This window comes from Molothrus aeneus, chromosome 3 (assembly GCF_037042795.1).
Source record: "Molothrus aeneus isolate 106 chromosome 3, BPBGC_Maene_1.0, whole genome shotgun sequence".
Lineage (NCBI taxonomy): Eukaryota > Metazoa > Chordata > Aves > Passeriformes > Icteridae > Molothrus > Molothrus aeneus.
This window is the reverse complement of record NC_089648.1, coordinates 9,071,124-9,088,714: the sequence shown is the minus strand read 5'-3', so window position 1 is coordinate 9,088,714 and position 17,591 is coordinate 9,071,124. Positions and strand designations below refer to the sequence as shown.

General features: G+C 37.5%; 1 protein-coding gene across 3 annotated transcripts in view; it reads left to right on the top strand.

The window, feature by feature from the left end:
- The window catches only part of MACROD2 (mono-ADP ribosylhydrolase 2), an 853,439-nt gene that overhangs the window by 258,457 nt on the left and 577,391 nt on the right, over positions 1-17,591 (top strand). For all 3 annotated transcript variants that reach the window (XM_066546232.1, XM_066546231.1, XM_066546230.1), the window contains exon 5: positions 4,443-4,559. In XM_066546232.1, coding sequence (XP_066402329.1) covers positions 4,443-4,559 — 117 coding nt within the window. The remainder of the gene's footprint in view (positions 1-4,442; positions 4,560-17,591) is intronic.

The following is a 17,591-nucleotide window of genomic DNA, read 5'->3' as shown; positions in this document are numbered from 1 at the left end:
GCTGTCCCTAGTGGCTCCTGAAACTTATGGAAGCATGCAATGAAATAACTATTATTTTTCATGAAAAAAAAAAAATTAGAGTACTACTTTTAATAGCTTTACACAGGCATGAACAACTTGAACTATAGAGAATGAAATTAATCTGAAGTTTCTTCAGTTATTTTTCAGCCCTCAAGATATTGTTCATGTTTGTTGGTCTTCAAAATTGAGATGCCCCTTCCATGTGCTTGTCCACCCAAGCATGGTGAAACAATAAATACAGAAACTCAGTTTTTCTGGGCTCTCCACACATGAAAGCACTGGGTAACAGGATCACTTTTCAAAAGACAGGTCGACCTGCATTCAGTCTTTGCAGTCATTCAAAAGCCAAAGTGTTGTGTGCTATTTCAGAGAATTTACGGGACCTCAGATTGTGGGGTACCAGTTTGTTGGGATGGGAGGCAGAAGGGAAGAGGGTGTTCTCCACCAGCCCGTGGGTGTTTGCTGCCTCACTGGTGGCCCTGGGCAGGACTCCGTGCTCTCAAAAATCCTTTGAAGTAGCTTGGTTTATAAGCCTGAAACTCATTTCAAGAAGCAGAGTACCAAGGGGGATGGTTAGAAGCCCTCTCTTTAGTACCTTCAAGTGTTGTCAGTTGATCAGCATGCAGATCAGAGATCAGATTTCTTTCAGTTATGACTGACAGTTTTGTCTGTGGGATTTTTCCCACATCTTTCCCATAGACCTGAAATGGCAGGTCACTTGTGAATGAAAATGACCCAAAGCATATCTGTGTGATTTCCATAAACCTGAACAAGAAGGCAGCCTCTAGAAAAAAGGCACACTGTGAGGCAGAGTGAGGGCTTTAAAGTGAAATCACATTTTGTATTGGTTGTAGAAAGCAATGATGAAGCCCAATTCTTTGTCATTGTCATGTGATACCAAATCAGATTTGACTGGGTTTTTCAGCTATTTGTACAATGAACAGTGGGATATGGTCTAATGTTTTCCAGATCTGTTTGGAATAATGCAGATGAGCATCTATATAGCAAACTGAAAATTGAAAATACAGATGAAATATCTGAAACCAATATATCACTTTCACTTTCCTATTAATTTGGCAGTATGCCATTATTATAGTGTAAATTTCTTCATCATTACTACAGAATAACAAAATGTCTTTGACCGTAATTTTTCCCTCCTGAGGTTGTTATTATTATCTGTAATTTCAACTAACTTTCCCTGTTAATAGTGCTTGTTTCTCTGTACACTGACGTTACTAGTTGCTACACACCTCCAGAAAACAGAATATCTCATGTAAATATTTTGTACATGCCTGTTCCATGTTTCTCTTTTTTCTTAATTAATATGGCTAAGACATGTTGTCTTAGCCATATTAGAGACAGGCTGAAGAATCATATTTAGATTTGTCAATCTACTCTACCTTGGCAATTATCTTACGTTGTGTTTTTCAGGGTGCTCATATTTGGCAATATATTTCAAAATAGTTCTGAAGTGAATATATTATTTGAAACATAGAGTATTTCTGGCATGAGTTATTGAGTTATGAAATAAAAAATGCTGCATAGACCAGAGGTCATCTCTCTTCATAATGTATTTAATGAAGTATTATAGGAAAAAGAAGGTATTATGAAAGTTTTGGGTGGTTTGGTGTTCGGTTTTTGGGTTTTGATTATGTTGGTGTCGTTCTCCCCCTTTCTGCCCCCCCCTTTTCATTCTTCCCTGTCATCAGTCACTGAAGTATATCAAATGCTAATTTCTGCTTTTCCATCTAAGCCTGTCTGGAGTATTCAATCATTTTCTCTTGTGCCACCTTTATAAGGGAAGTATGCATGTCTACTTGTTCCATTCTGGCAGATGTCTTCCATTTTCCTTGTCATATGTCAGGATTGGTTGTGATAGAATTGATTTTTCTCTGTTAAGAATTCAATTTTTTTTCATTATTCTTTCATCCTTCTGGAGCTTCTTTGCTTATAAAGGTTGGAGACAGACGTATGGAATCAGGAAACTACTGATAGACCATCTTTATCATAGCTGTATTTGCATTAAGAGCACCCTTCCAACATGAGAGGGGTTATAGATGGGGAGCTGTGGCCCCCTGTGTGATCACAGGATCCTCTGACACATGGAATGCTGATATTGGGTATTTTAATCCATCACAGGTTTGAAGTGGCAAACCCGTGCTTCCACTTCCCTGGCAGAGGCGATGGTTTCCTTCTGCAGGAAGGAAACCATCCTTTCCTTCCCTTTCCCTTTCCTTCCTTCCTGTTGTTTGGCTGTGCTCTGAGCTGGACTTAGGCTAAAGTGAGTGGAGTTTGAGGAAGAGGTTGTTCTGTGCAGTGGAGAGAGCAGCTGAGCCTTGCACAGACACTGCTCAAAGGGAAGTGTGCTGAGCTGGTGGGGACAGGAAGGACCTCAGGGGTGGGAATGATTCGTCAGCCACCAAGCAGATCCTTGCATGGACTTGAGTCCTTGTCCAGTATTCCTAAGGACATCTTCCTCTGTAAAGAATCATGGGGAAAGTCCTAAGCATCTGTGCTGTTTTGATTTGGTGTCTCAGGAAGTTGCTAAGATTGGTAGAGATTGTGGTGGTGCTGCTTATAAAATTATTTTGAGGTTTCAACACATACTTTACTTATCCTGCTTGGTTTGGAAAAAGCATTAATAATTAGGTTAAAACAATTAAATTGTATATTATGAGCACAGGATAGATTTCAAGCATTCTTTCTTCCTTTTACAAAATAATATTCTTGCAGTAACATCTTGGAGTCTGTTGAGCAGAGATTTTGGGTAAGTTAAAAACAAAAGTTCAGCTGAGGCAGAAGAAGCAGCTTTGGTGCCTTGGGACAGAGAATGTGCCATCTGCTTGCAGCTGGTGGCTTGACATCCATGGTCTTTTCAATAAGCAGTTTTAGAAAATTTCATTGAAAGTGCAGTATCACATGATTCTGTAGTTATATTTTGCTAATATAAAGTACTACAAAAAACCATTTTGAGAACCAGTGACCAGGATGGGCATGGAGTATTGCAAGGAACTGCTTATCCAATTTTACTGTGTCACCTGAACATGAACTCTGGTATAGGACTCCTCAGAAAGGACAATCAGGTTTTTAACACTTAGCAGAAGACAGTTTCATCCATTTGAAGATGTTATCTGCCTCCCCACCTGGGGCTGCCTGACTTCAGGAAATACTCAGCACCTCATAAAACCAGTTATGGCCTTAAGGTAGAGAGGACAGCCATTGTTTCATCTGGGGGTGGGGAGGGAAGGGAGCTCCCCCAGCGGGCTCTGCATGCTTGGTGGGAACACCCAGTGCCATGGGTTGCCCAAATGGGAGCCTGTAGGAAGCTACACAGCTCCTGCTGTGACCAGGTGATGTGAATCTCTTAAAAACCCATCCCCCCGTGGCCTTCCAAGCCTGTTCTGGTTTAACTGCTTCAGACATGCTGCAGGGCACAGCTCTAAGTTTGAACTAGTTAAATCTGAAATAAAACCTGCAGTAAATCTTAAACTATGTTCATACAGACTCTTCCTTCCTTAGCTCTATAAGTATTTGTTTAGCCTTTATACTTGAGTTTATTTTACCTTTTGAGTTGATGTTGTAGTTTACGTGAAGATTATTTCTTCTAGTTGAACTCCATAGCTGCTGCTGAATTAGGGCTTTACTCTAGTGAATATGTTAATGCATACACTGCTTCCTTTATTATTTTCTATCCTTTTTCTCAAACTTTTTGCTATAATTACAGTAAATGATTTCTTGGATTGCATGTTGAGAGGGCAGAATTGCTGTGCCAGCAGCCTTGTTTTATTCTTTTGCTGGCTCCTGAGGGTAATAAGATCTATGCACTCTACTAATTTTCTTGCATACTTAGCTGCAATTGCAACCTTTAGTAATTATTTTTTAATTAACTCCAAAATATTGCATGAATACTGCAGAATTTAAAAAAAACCTGAAAAATTAAAAAAGCTCAGAAGGAGGTATTTCTTATATTTCAAAACAAGAAACATTATTTCTTGGAATTTTTATATAAGGTGTTAGTAGCATGGTGACATTAAATGACCTGCACAGTCGTAGAAGTATCAGAGGTATGTTGTAAAAGAGAGTTTGGCATTTAGATGGGGATCAAATTCTTTTCATAATTTGTTGTGAGAATTTCTTAGAGCCTTCACTAAGATCCTTTTCTAATGCTGAAACTTCTATTCTACTTCACATTTTCTGGATGTTTGCTTTTTAATTAGCAGAAGTTGGCTAAACATTGGTTTTGCAAAACTCACTGACTAATTCTATCAAAAGAAAAACTTGTATATATTTAGATATCAACTTCCAGATCAGTTGGTCTGGGCTGTGGGTGTAAAAATGGGCAGTAAATATTTATGACCGTGAGTAAAGGCAACATAAAAAGTGACTTTTAATAAATTCTGGGTTCTGGGCTTGTTTTGCAGTGGATGGCTGCATTCACCGAGCTGCTGGGCCCTGCTTGGTTGCTGAGTGCCGCAACCTGAGTGGCTGTGAGACTGGACAGGCCAAAATTACCTGTGGATACGACCTACCTGCCAAATGTAAGTCAAGCCTTCCTCTCTTCTTGTTTCCAGCACGTGCTGCTGGCGTGCACGGTTCATTTCCCTGCAGTCTAATTCAACGGGGTATTCATTTTACACAATTAGCAGTGGGACTTAATTAAGCGTGTTCTGTAATAATGCCTTCCCCTCAAAGCAATTCAGGCTTTTCTAAATGATTATTTCACCTATGTTATGCGATGAAAACTTATATGTCTCTAAAATATAAGGCATCTTTCATGTTTATTTTTTGCAAGCTAGAACCTATCCTTTCATATGCATAATAAAGGATTGGAAATGCTTTATGAAATATGAACAAAATATACATTATCATATTTAAGTTCCGCGGAGACAGTTTTTTGAAATGTTGCATATTTGATGTTCTTCATGCTGATTCCTTGATTGTGAATACTTTGAGGGCCCAGGAGATCAAAGTGATGTATTGTGTTTTCAGCTGCTGTGTAGTGTCTGATTGGCAATTACTGTGAAGGCATCTGTCACACTTTAGCTTTTGACAGAGTGCAGCTCAGTGCTGGAATGTTTGTGCACTTTGAAAGTGGAATTGTCAAAAATTTTCCTCCTATTTCAAGTAGGAAGATGGTTATTGGACTGTGTTCTGTAGATGTTGAGCTTGTCTTGCCAAACACTAACACTTTCACAGCACATTGGTCGACCAGTCCATTATGTGAGAACAAAAAGTAGGAAATCTTTGCAAATTAGGATCTTACAGAATGGTATATTGAGAGATGAAGATACAAATACCAGAAAGCATTTCAGACTTCATATAACTAGAATTCAACTCTCTTTTTTTTTGTTGTTTTTGGGATATGCGGGCTGCAGCAGGAGCATGGCTCATTCAAAAATATCTAGATCTCTCTTAACTGTCATGTAAAATCAAACACTGGCTGCAGTAGCAGGTATGTCTCCAGGCTCCTGTATGTCTCCAGGCTTAATGTCTTAGGTAAATTGGAAAATTGTTTACCCAGTAATTTTTTTGCTCTTTCTGTGATGACGATGATGAGAGTTTCCAGTTATTTCCTCAACAGTGGTAATTTCTATGTGTGGGAAAACTTTGCTGTATTTTATGTGTAGTTTTACCACATGGTAATGGCCATTTATGAAAGGCTAATTTGACTAGAGGTCAGGGAAATTGTTGAGGAAGATTCAGTGTGGTAGTTAGCTTGGGTTTGTATATGGCTCAAATCATCACCAGATTCCCATAAAAGAGATTGCCGGATGACACATCATAATTTAATCTTCTGGGGGTGGTTAATGTTTAATTCTTCCCCTTTAACCAAAAAGTATCTCTGGAGGGACAGAAAAGCTGCTCATCAGTAGGTGCATTATTCCTCCCATGTACTTTAGTGATAGAAATGAAATAAAAAGTATCAAGGCAACTGATATGTGTGTTAGAAAGAGGAAGGGTCATGTCAGAGGTGTGACCTCCCTTTAAATCTTGCAGCAGTTCAAGGGACTGCTTAAGTTAGGTTTGCAAAATGGGATCCTGTTTGAAGGCTATAGGAAAATCTTAGTTCTTTGTGTAGGAACAATAAACAAAACAATTAGAAAACCCATTATCACTTGAAGTTGGAAATAAAACCTGTAACCAGGCATGGGGAAAAGCCAATATTCTTCTTAATCAGTATCCTGAGGAATTGAAATTGCATCAAAGCCGTGTCTATTTGTGTTTGATCATGCATCAACATGAGAAGGGGAAAGGATACCTTTAACACCAACAGGTGCAGAGAGGGAAACATACAATTTTCATGCAGAGGCTGAGAATTTAAAACTCTTGATTTTTTAAATTTTTTTCCTGAAAATATATTTGTGTTCTCACCAACTGTTGTCTATAAGCTTTAGTTTGTGGGCTCGTTAAATTACTGTACCTTTTAAACCATTCATCTGAATGTGATCAAGCAGTCAAGACTGGTTTCATATTTTAGAGAGCTATAAAGCTACTGGATATCTTTTGTCACTCTCTGTCACTTTGTCTTAATGGTATGACAGGTTAACTGTGGGAAGTCTCGTGTGTTTGACTTTCCTGAGGAAAGCAGTGCTGTGAAAGGAGGTCCAGACTCTCCCATCCAGATCTGCTGTGAGGAAGGTTGTGTGCCAGCAATTTGCTGAAGGTTATGGTTGACTGCTAACTTCCAACTTTCACAAGCAGTTTGCTTTTTATTGATCTGTTTGTGGATAGGGGAACAACTGCAATAATCAGCTAACACTTTTTTGAGTCGTGAATTATTTATTCTATTGTCTGTTCGTCTTGCGACTGTAGTTGGACAAACAATTATTGTAAATGTTAAATGCATTTCTTAGCATGATGAATTGTTGTGTTTGGGCGAGGTATTTTTGTTATTTAACAGAATTCTAAAATGTTACAATTTTGTTTCCTACCCCTGGGATTTTCCCATTTCAAGTTCTTGATCCTGAAATGTTTTGCTTGGAAACAGTTTGCTGAATTCAGCAAAGCTGCTCTGGGATGCAGCAGCCTGTGTGTGCTGTCTGATGCAGGACTTGGGCTTCAGCAAGGACTTCATTGTAAAAAAGGTTTAGTATTCAAAAATTGTGCAGCATATTGCTTTCTTTTATAAATGACTTGGAGGAAGCTGGGATTAAGTTTGGCACTGAAGGGAACGTATGCTTTGTTAGGAAGGTAGTAGTTGGTAAATAAAAACCACTCGGGCCATCTCCTTTATGATCTATTGTATTTTTATTGAGTACTTTGCTATATTTACTTAGGTTAAACCAGAACAAGTCTGACAAATAACTTCTTCATAGTGGAAAAATTGAAAAAATAATCTGACTGAAAAATGCAAAGATTTAGTGTATAGGCTGGCTTTCTGTGATTTGTTCTTGGTGCATCTGAGTCACAAATCAGTTTGTGAAGTACACAAGTAACAGCAAATGTTCAGAGAGAGAATACATACAATAGTTCATAATTTTCTACAGCTCTTTATTGTAATAATGTGAACAGACCAAGATTAACATGTCTGTGGTCTGGAGATGTTTCTTTATGAAATTTTTAAGGTATACACCTTTTTATGCCAAAAAGTATTCTGTTTGAAAATAGGAAGGAAGTCAAACTGAGTTTTCTAATTACCAGTTAATGTAACATTCAGTACAGTTCTACAGAAATCGGTGTAATCACCATCTGCCTCCTATACTGCAAAAGCCTACACAAAGCCCCCCCAAATGCCAACCAAGTTCTTTGCTGAATACATAATTTGGTTGATTTCATCTCTTGTTGTTTTTCAGCAAACACCTATGCAGGCACCCAAGTTTCCATAGTGCTTTGGAGGGCTGAAAAAGGCAGTGCTTTTTGCTCTTAGTTTCCTTTAAAGCTGTCCCAGACTGATCATCAATTATTTAACTTCTGTACTTCATATTGTTGTTCCTTTTAAAGAACAGTTCATTCTAAATATTGTACAGCTGATCTTCAAACATTGAGCAGTGCTCTGATACTGACATGCTTTAAATAACAGATGAACAGTATCTGTTTAAAGCTCTACTAATGCTTGTTTTCTTTCTCATTTGATTAATAGTCTCAGTTGGCTCTACTGGCAGAAAATGGGCTGGATGTAAATTGTGTTTATGGCTGGAACGAGGGGTCCATAACAGCTTTGTGGATTGTTATCTGCTGCAGAGGTTCACTATAAAAAAAGACCCTGTCAGGACACATTAGAAATTAGAGTCCCATTCTGCCTGGTATTTAAGAGGCCTAAAAACAATTGAAAACCAGCACAGGCACGTGGTACCCTGACCGAGGCAAGGAAAGGACCCCCAAACTAACTTTTTTCTATTGTTGCCAAGTCTAGTAACAATTTCTTTCTTTTGCTGAAAAATGTCTGATAGTAAAACTCCTAAATCTAGGAAAATAAAATCTTACAGCCTCTAATATGGGGTAGAACCAACCATCAGTAAATCTAAAAGGTGGAGTTTCGGTGGAGACACCTTGCTAGGCAGTTTCTAATACAATGGTTTATGTTCATAATAAATCTATAATATTTAGAAAATTTTTTTCTGTTTGCTTGACATTTTTAGTGCTTTAAGCACAGTCCCTGAGTAAATAGCATATATAGGAAGTCTTCTGGTCCAAGATCAGCCTGGAGTAATAATGTGAATGGGCTCTCAGAGACAGTTCCTGCTGTGAAATAAGTAGTTAGGAGAAGTGCTAGTATTAAACACAGTAGGAGGAATCATCTTTTAAATTTGTTTAATCAGATTAAGAAGTGGAGATTAAAAAGTAGAGATTAAAAAGTGTGCTACTGTTATGTAGACATAATTTCCAGTCTTTAAAAGAAGATTATTTGCAGGGTATTATTTTCAAGTAAAGCTGTAATAGTACAGATTTTTAAATCTCCTAATTTTCTCAGAGATCAGTTGCAGAGCTGTAATTAAAAGGCTGATTTATGCAAAAATGGAACTCAAAAACTCTCCTGCACTACAAAACTGACCAGTTGGAAGCATGGGGCATGATGTCCGAGGATATTTTTCAGATTTCCAGGATTCCACAAAGAAATTTGTTTACTTATTTGTATTACCTTGTTTATAAAACAATACATGTTTTGTTTCAAATGGTTCTAAATTTCTGATATGTGAGGCTTGCAGAATTGCTTTCCTCTGCATGGTTCTATTGGTTGTCCAGTTTGCTACCTCCCTATTTATTCTGGTAAAAGGGAAGTCTGGGGATTGAAAATATGTCTGGAAATTAGAAAGGTGTAAAAGTGAACAATATGTGGACAAGGCAGGATTGCTTGGAGAAGACTGACTTGGCTACTAACTCTCAGTTGGTCAAGATTCTTGATCTTCTCCCACAATTGATGCATAATTGATGGAATTTTGATGAAAATTCAGTTAAAAAGGTACAGCCTAAGGTGACACAATCATTAGTAGCATATCAACTCGTAAAAGTTATGATAGTTTTCCAGCAGGGATGTATTTCTACTCTTTATCTTAGTTGAGTAGCCTCACATTGTCAGCCATGTGCCCAAACTGCATGACACCTCCTGAGAAGGCAATATAGAGCTGGAGAAACACAAGATTTCCTGAGCTGCAGCAGCTCTTTCCCATCCCTTTAAATCATTATCATTACTGATACATTAAAAACCAAATTGAAAATTAGGCAAAGCAGGTTAATACTAATCCAAGGTCTGAGACCCCTTTTTCTTGAGAGATATTTTTCTTTTTCAGTATCCTTTGGGATAATTTGGGAAAGGTTTTTTTATAGTTAACAAAACCACTTACCACATATTTGTGTTTTTCTTCTGAGTGGTTTCTGGGTTACAAAGGTTTTTTTAATAAGATCATATTATGTATTTTAAGATCATTTTGAAAGTAAATGAAGTCATGTCTTTATTGTGTTTTAATTTGATCTAATTGGCTCCAGTCATCTTAACGACCTGCTGTATTCACCATGAACAGTCACATACATGCCTATACTGTCAATGTGTTGGAAGGGAAGTATTAATGATTACTTCTTTGGTCCTAAAACCTCCTTAGATTTTAGAGAGGGTTTATTGTAAAGTTGTGTATCTTGTCTCCTCCTTACCTACACCCCCACACACCTATGAAAAGGGAGAACTTAGGACTCCTGGGGATGATGGGGAATGCATTTATTTACTTCAGCTAAACAAGTTCAAACATCTCTTTCTCTTCCAAGTCTGTGCAGGCTCTGTCATCGGTTTGGGAATAAAAGGGATGAGTGCTGTAGCTACCAGAGGTTATGAATCAGCAAGAATCCTCCATCACAAAAGTATACAGTGTTTGTCCTTGGATTTGAGCCTAGCTCATAGACATTTTTTTTAATGGATAGATTCTTTTAAAATTTAATTTGTGAATGGACCCAAGTGTGTGTTTGTTAGTGTTCTCTGCAGTGTCATGCTGTGGTTAACTCATGGCATGCTCTGCTGGAAGCTGTTGTTTCACATCTAATTGTTTGGTTACAAATGTACGTGTTGTGGCTAAAGGAAAGGTTTTACTATCGATCCTCACTGCTAAATCTAAATCCTCCTCTTCTGGGCATTGCTTGTTGTAGTCTGGTCACTGAATACTGAACTCCAGGACAGAAGTGGGCACTGAGAAATTTTAGAGGAGCCCTGAGCCATTTGCTCAGTAATTGGGTCCACCATTGGCAAAAATACCATGTGTGTGTTAATATGTCGTAATAGGCGGTGGAAACCTGATGCCATGAATTTCCCTCCCTGGCTTTACTTCTCTAATTCTGGACAGCTACATTTTCTGCAAAGGTCTGGTTTTCAGTGTTACTGAAAGCAGCCACAGGACTGAGTTTGCAGGGTGGTGTTTTGGGCACAGCAGCCTGCACTGTTTATCACAGTTGCTTGGCATGAGCATCCAGCACTGTATGGAAACCCCCTTGATGGAGCAGAGAGTGAGTTACAAGGTGTAAACACTTTGCTAATGCTTAATTTATGTGCAAGATACTATTTAGAATGTCTCCTAATTAGGTGCAAAATAATTTGCTGGAATATGCCTTTGCACACTGGTGATGTAGAGTCATTCCTCAGGTATGTTGGCACTGGAGAAGGGCGTTGTGCCCCTTAAGGCTAATATATTTTATTTCCTCCATACTTGGATACACTTGGTCCTTTTTACTCAAATAATAATAAAAAGATGGAAAAGTCTATTGCATGAAAAATAAACAAAATTCCCATCACTACAGTGAGCTGACAAGGAGAAGGGGTTGGAATGGAGATATTTATACTCCTTTAAGTGCAGTGGTTGCTGCTCCCACTCTAGTGTGTTCCCTCAGTAGCCAAAGCCAGTGCTCAGTACTTGAAAATTAATCTTTGATGCATGAGATTTTGTCTGCCTGAATTTTGCTTGTCTCTTTTTAAATGGTGATAGAAATTGCTTACTGTAGTAAAACACAACATTAACCTCATAGCGTGTTGGCACTTTGTGATTTATGCTGGTTTAGTCTCTGAAAAATATGCAGCCTGTCTCCCAAACCTGGATTTAGCTTATAAAGTGTGTTGGCACAGGCCTGGGGCTGGAATCAGAACTAACTGCTGATCCTCTATTTCCCTGGAGTAGTAAAAAGGTTTAAAATTGGAGCCCCTCAGAGGTCATTACCTTCATATCATTCCTTCAGATTAATAATAATTATATGATTGTAGCTGGAATGTTTTAAAAACAGTACAGCCTAATTTTCTTTCTTGAAAGCAAAGAATAGGATTCCTTTTTGTGCTGAAACTGCACATTACCCAGCCAAAAATATGACAAATTATTTGCAAATGGAAGTAATCAGATCATAAGTAATAAATAAAGATTTTCTTTCTACTATTTTGAAATAAAGCAGAAGGAATAATATGAATCTGGAAGATGCTGTCATTTTTTTTTGAGTTCTCCTTCACTTACCCACAAACCTTGCAGCTGAGGTTTAAAGTTGCTAATTTGGTTTTGGTTTTTTTTTCTGATTATATTTTGAAGGAATAACACAGACAAAAAGCAGGACTGTTGTGTGAGTTCTTCATCTGCAATGTAATTGCTTTAGACCAGGCTTAAGTAGATAGGATGAGAAAGTTGTGTATGATTTTTAAAAGATCTTTGTTTCATTCAGCTGAGGAATTTTGAGGCTGTTCCATGTAACAATGTTTTGATCTATGCACTTAGGGTTGTTATTTTTTTGTGAAAACTAAGTCCAAGCAGTTGAAACATTTCTCTTTAGGAAGAAAACAGCAGGTGTGAGACTATAGGGTATAAATAATATTTTAATTGCTGTAGGAAGGAATCTAAATACTGATTAATCAGATAGTAATAAGAATTAAAATTGGTATTATTTTATATATTGAGGATGCTGTTTCACTACTGGTGAAAAGAGAACATCACTGAGGATGTTTTGCCTTAAAGTACGGGGATGAAATTCATGTGTATTTTTGTTGTTGCTGTTCAGCACTAGAAATTTGTTCCCCCTTTATTTTAGTTTCTAATAGCGTCTCTCTTTTCTTAATACTGCCTTCACACTGATTTTTTTTCTTAAAGTTTTGTTTGACTTTTCATGCAAGTTGAAGACCATTCACTAGGGATTTTTTTTCCATTTCTTACAATTCTCAGATGAATTTCTTCCTTTTTTGGTATTTTTGAGTTTTTGATGATGTTTATGCAGACTCTTGAGTTGCCACCAGTGATTTTTTACCTTTTTCAACATAAAAAAGCCAAACTAAGTGATGGAAGGGACACATTTATGTTACTGTATGTCTGTAGCTCTGTGCAAGCTGGTCATGATTGCAGGTTATTCACGCCATTGCATGGCTTGCAAGTGTTGTACCATTTATTCTCCTCTGAGAAGATGGCAATATCTTTTAGATTATTGGCTGGTAAGATAAAATAGATTCTGGATGTGGCCCATTTTTGGCCATTTACAGACTACTTGGAGAAGTTTTTCATGGTTGCAGCACAGGGTTCTCAGCTTGCTGGACTTGGACTGAAGTTTCACTGCTGGGAATATAGAGGAGCTTTGGAATCCATCATCTGCAGGGCACAGCAGTCACTCTGATCTGGGAGTTAGACTTTTCTGGATGTATTTAAATGTTAACAGAAGACCCAAACTGTGACTTAAAAGACTCATCTGTACTCCAAGAGACTGGTAATAGTTCTAGGACTAGGTTTAGGAGGAAACTGTGTTCATGAAAGATCTAATACTCCCAACATAAACTTTTTGTGCCTGTTTCTGCCCATGTGTTGGTTTGTTGGTATCATTTGTATCATATAATTTATGCAGTAAGAAGCTAGAAGAAATTAAACAACTGTCACCAACTTTGAATTACATCTTCTTGCATACTCTTGCTTAGCTATTTGTCAGGATATGACTCTCTCTTCTGGCTCCTTGGGAAAATGAATTATACTGAATTTCCTTTAACACAGTGGTCTGAATTCTCGTATTTCCTAGTGCTATGTCAGAGAGATGGACAGAGAAATGCCTGACAATCCTAATATTTTAACATGACAATGTGTTGGAGCATTACTGCATTCTTCTATGTATGCTTCCTATTTAGATTTTCAATAAAAATAGCTGGTAGCTTTCCAAGGCTTATAAATAAATAAATACATAAATGTAAAATGCTTTGCAACACTAAAAATAACCCCTTTGATATCTGATTATAGCTATGTCTGTCTGGATCGCTTTCTTTTTGTAACTTTCTGACTACACTTTCAGTATAATTTTATACAATGTTTTCATTATAATTAAAACACATGGCTTGGTTTTGAGAAAGTAAGAATACAATAAGAATGTTGTTTAAATATTTCATAGTCTTCATGGACTGTAAACAGCAGGTCATCAAGACAAGTCTACAAACTGTTTGAAGTACCCATGAACACAACAGCTCCTTTTGAAGCATTTTTGTTTTAACAGCTGCATTATTCAATTTTAATCCTCCAACAGAATTGGGGAAGCTCCACATGTGTTTATATGTAACACAGAGCGGGGGGGAAAACCCTTGAGACTCTGAGAGGTGTCATGGACACAAAATAATGGCATGTAATACATTATTAAGAGCCTGCAGTTTGTAAATGTAAAATGTAATGTAAAAATTCATTATCTGAAAGCCCTTAGTTTTGAAAATCACAGTTCACTCGAATGAAAGATTGCATTTATGTCAGGTGTAATCCTGTCAGAGGTGTAATCTTGTTTAAAACAACTTTTTTTTTTTCCACAAAATGAAGCAGAAATGGTCTCAGGGAAGACTTCATTTAAAATTAGTTTGTTGCAATACAGCCCTATTCATTAGAAGCGGAAAGTGAAGCTAATGCAAAATTGACTGGGAAGCCATGGATATTGTGGGATTTCTTTCACTTTAGAGAGTTGAACAAAACAAACATGCAAAACAAGTCACTGTAGATTACAATCTTACACTTTGCAAAGAAAGCCAGTTTCTGAGAGTGAGTTTTGCCTTTGAATGCTTGGCCCTAGCCAAAGGAAGGATGTAAGGGTCCAGAAGTGCCAGATCCCTGCTATGTGCTTGTTTTTTACAGGATATAAAACCTCCCCTCTTGGTGTGATTTATTGCTAAAGAATATTTATTACCTGTCTTGCTTAAGGACTATCACTATGTTAGCTTGGGAATAATTAGGTTAGAAGTAAAGGAAACTTGTATTACACAGGTTAGGAGTAAAGAAAACTTGTATTACACAGGTTAGGAGTAAAGGAAACTTGTATTACACAGGTTAGGAGTAAAGGAAACTTGTATTACACAGGTTTCCCACCATGGGGAATTCAAAGGCATCAGAGAAGAGGCAGAAGGTCCCCGATGGAGATTCCTGAGTCTTTTAGATACATGGATGTCCTTTTGCACCTACATATCCATGAGTCCTCTTTCTGTACAGAACTTTAATTTTTCAGTTGGAGTATCTGAGGTTCTCTCTACATCCCCCAGATACTTTTTTCCAGTTAATGTAACTTATAACACTTCAAGATCTCTAAAACCACGGGAAGATTTCCTTTCTGGGTTTGTTGTTTTTTTTTTTTTTTTTTGTTTGTTTGTTTTTTTTTTTTTTTTGGTTTTTTTTTTGTTTTTTTTTGTTACATCTCTTTGTTGTTGACTTGAGACAAGGCTTTATTTAGCTTTCCTACCAGCTGGTTGTGTCAAAAAGAGCAGTTAGTTCATGGGTCAGAGAATCCCTTGTGATCACAGAGGGTGAGGCTGAAAATTGAGAAAGAGAGAAAGAACTTCTTTTGAATTTTTTTTTTTTTTTTAGTCACAATATTTTAGAGGCCCAGTGACCATGAATCAGGAATGAGTAAACATGAATGAGTAAATCCCCTGTATGGCAGACACAGCGTTTCTGAAAGGAAATCCTCTAAGGTGGAACAAACCCTCACCTCATATACAAAGAGCCGGGGGCTCTGGCCTTTTTCACATGTTATGATGCTGCTTGGTGTGTTGTGTTTGGCTGTAGCAGATGAAGAAATTGTAGCTTCAGAGCTCGTTCCACTGCTCCTCCCAAACTGCTCAGAGTCACCCTCATGCCTGCAGGGATGAAGAATTTAAGTGCTTGTTTAAAATGAACCAATACCCCTCCGTGTGTGTAAGCTACACTAGGCAGACACATGGACTGACATGAGAGCCATGGGAAGGAGAAAGTTTCCAAATCTGATTAGGCTGACTATTTTTTAATAAGAAAGGAACATTCAGTTTTTGAAATATTCTGTGCTCTAAAGGTATTCTTTGAATTAATTCCAACTGTGGAAGTGACTTTTCTATCTAAATGATACCCAGTGAGGACAAACTGAGGGTATTAGAGCAGTTTGAGTAATCCATTGAGCTGGCATAATTTGGTAATAGTTTTCTGTCACTCCTGTTCTATGTTGGACTTGAATCAGAACTGCATAATCAATTGCTTTGTAACCCATTATCTAATCTGCTTCCTTCCCAGAATCCTATTTTATTAAATAAATGGTGCTTCATATTAGAGGCAGGTGTGGTAAGTCCCTGTCTTGTTTTTTCAGCAGTCCAAGATTTTGATGTACCCCTGTAAGGTGAATGAATGGTTTCCTAATCTGTGGAGTTTTTTAGGGAGAGAATTCAGTGTCTTCAAACCTGGGAGAGCTTTAGGCAGGGCTGGTTGCACTGAGCCCTGAAATAAATGCTTCCAAGGTAGTGCCCCTTTTAGCCTCATGTGCACAACACATGTTTGTTCCCCTCCCAGACTTTTCCTCACTTTTCCCTATTATCTAACCAGTCAAACATCTATCCCAGCCTATGGCAGAGGAATTCAATGTTTTTCTTTGAAAGAGGGCTTTGCTTTTGGCTATTACCTTCAGGCCCTCCTTAACACAAACCAGTGGCAATGCCAATTTGAATTATTATGTGTTTTATTGGAGAAATTGTAATGAGGATGTGCTGTTGATGTTTGGATAACAATGTATTTATGAAAATTTTAAATTTTTACATTTTAAATCATAAAAACACTGTTGGCTTACAGTATCTGGATGCTCAACACCAGGAGCTGTCATTTGACTCCAACCCCAGCATCCAGTACATGTTGCACCTTTAGTGTCCAAACTGGTAAAATGGCAGCCATACAATTAACAGTGTACAAGTAACTACAGTTTTTTTCTTTATATGCTGCTCCTGGAAAGTATATCATCCTTCTCCTACCTCTGCATTTTTCTACTTCAAGCTTTTCTTCCTCTTTCCAGCACTTTCTTGTGCAGTCACTTCAAGCTGTGATTTCTCAATATTACTATGTATTTTCATAGGTATTTTATTCTTCATCTGTTATTCATCTGTTACCTTGTTTTAATATATGCATGAAAAAGATAATAGACATCTATTTTTTTCTGACATGAGGTGTGCTATGTGCCATACTCTCTTCTATACATTCAGGGAATCTCCCTTCATTTTTACCAATCACAGCTCTTGAAACATGGCTTGTATATCAATTATCAAACCATATCCATTTTAAAATTCATTTCTTCTTCTTCCTGCCTATCAGATATTGAGAAATGGTTGACTGTAATTTCTCAAAGTTGCAAGAACTAGTCTAAGCTTGCCTTCTGATCAAATAAAGTCTTAAGACATAATGCTTTATAACAGGCCAGACTATGATTAAACACATAGAGTTTTAACTTGTGAATACTTGACCAAATAAATGCCATAATCAACTGGAATAGATGGCATGTGAAGATTTGCTGGGTGTGAATTTTTTTTTATTACCTTCTTTCTTACCTTCTTTATTTCTTACTTTCATGACCTGAATGTTCATTTGCAATCAGTCTCACAATATACATAATATCTTTAAAATTATCAGTTGTTTGGGTTTTTTAAAAGAAATTCTGGCTTTCTAGAGGATTGTATTTTGGGTTTTCATGGGGAAGAATTATGTGTTCCACTGGTGGGCTGAGCAAATATTTTTGTATCTTGCCTGTTAACATCACTTGGGAACAGCTCCTGTTTAAAGTATTTTGAGACTTTGGTAGAAATTCATGCTTTTCTCCCTTTTTAAAGGATCACTGTTTTTGAAAGCTAGAGAAATTTCTTTGTCTCTTAGCTTTTGGTCTCAAACAGAATG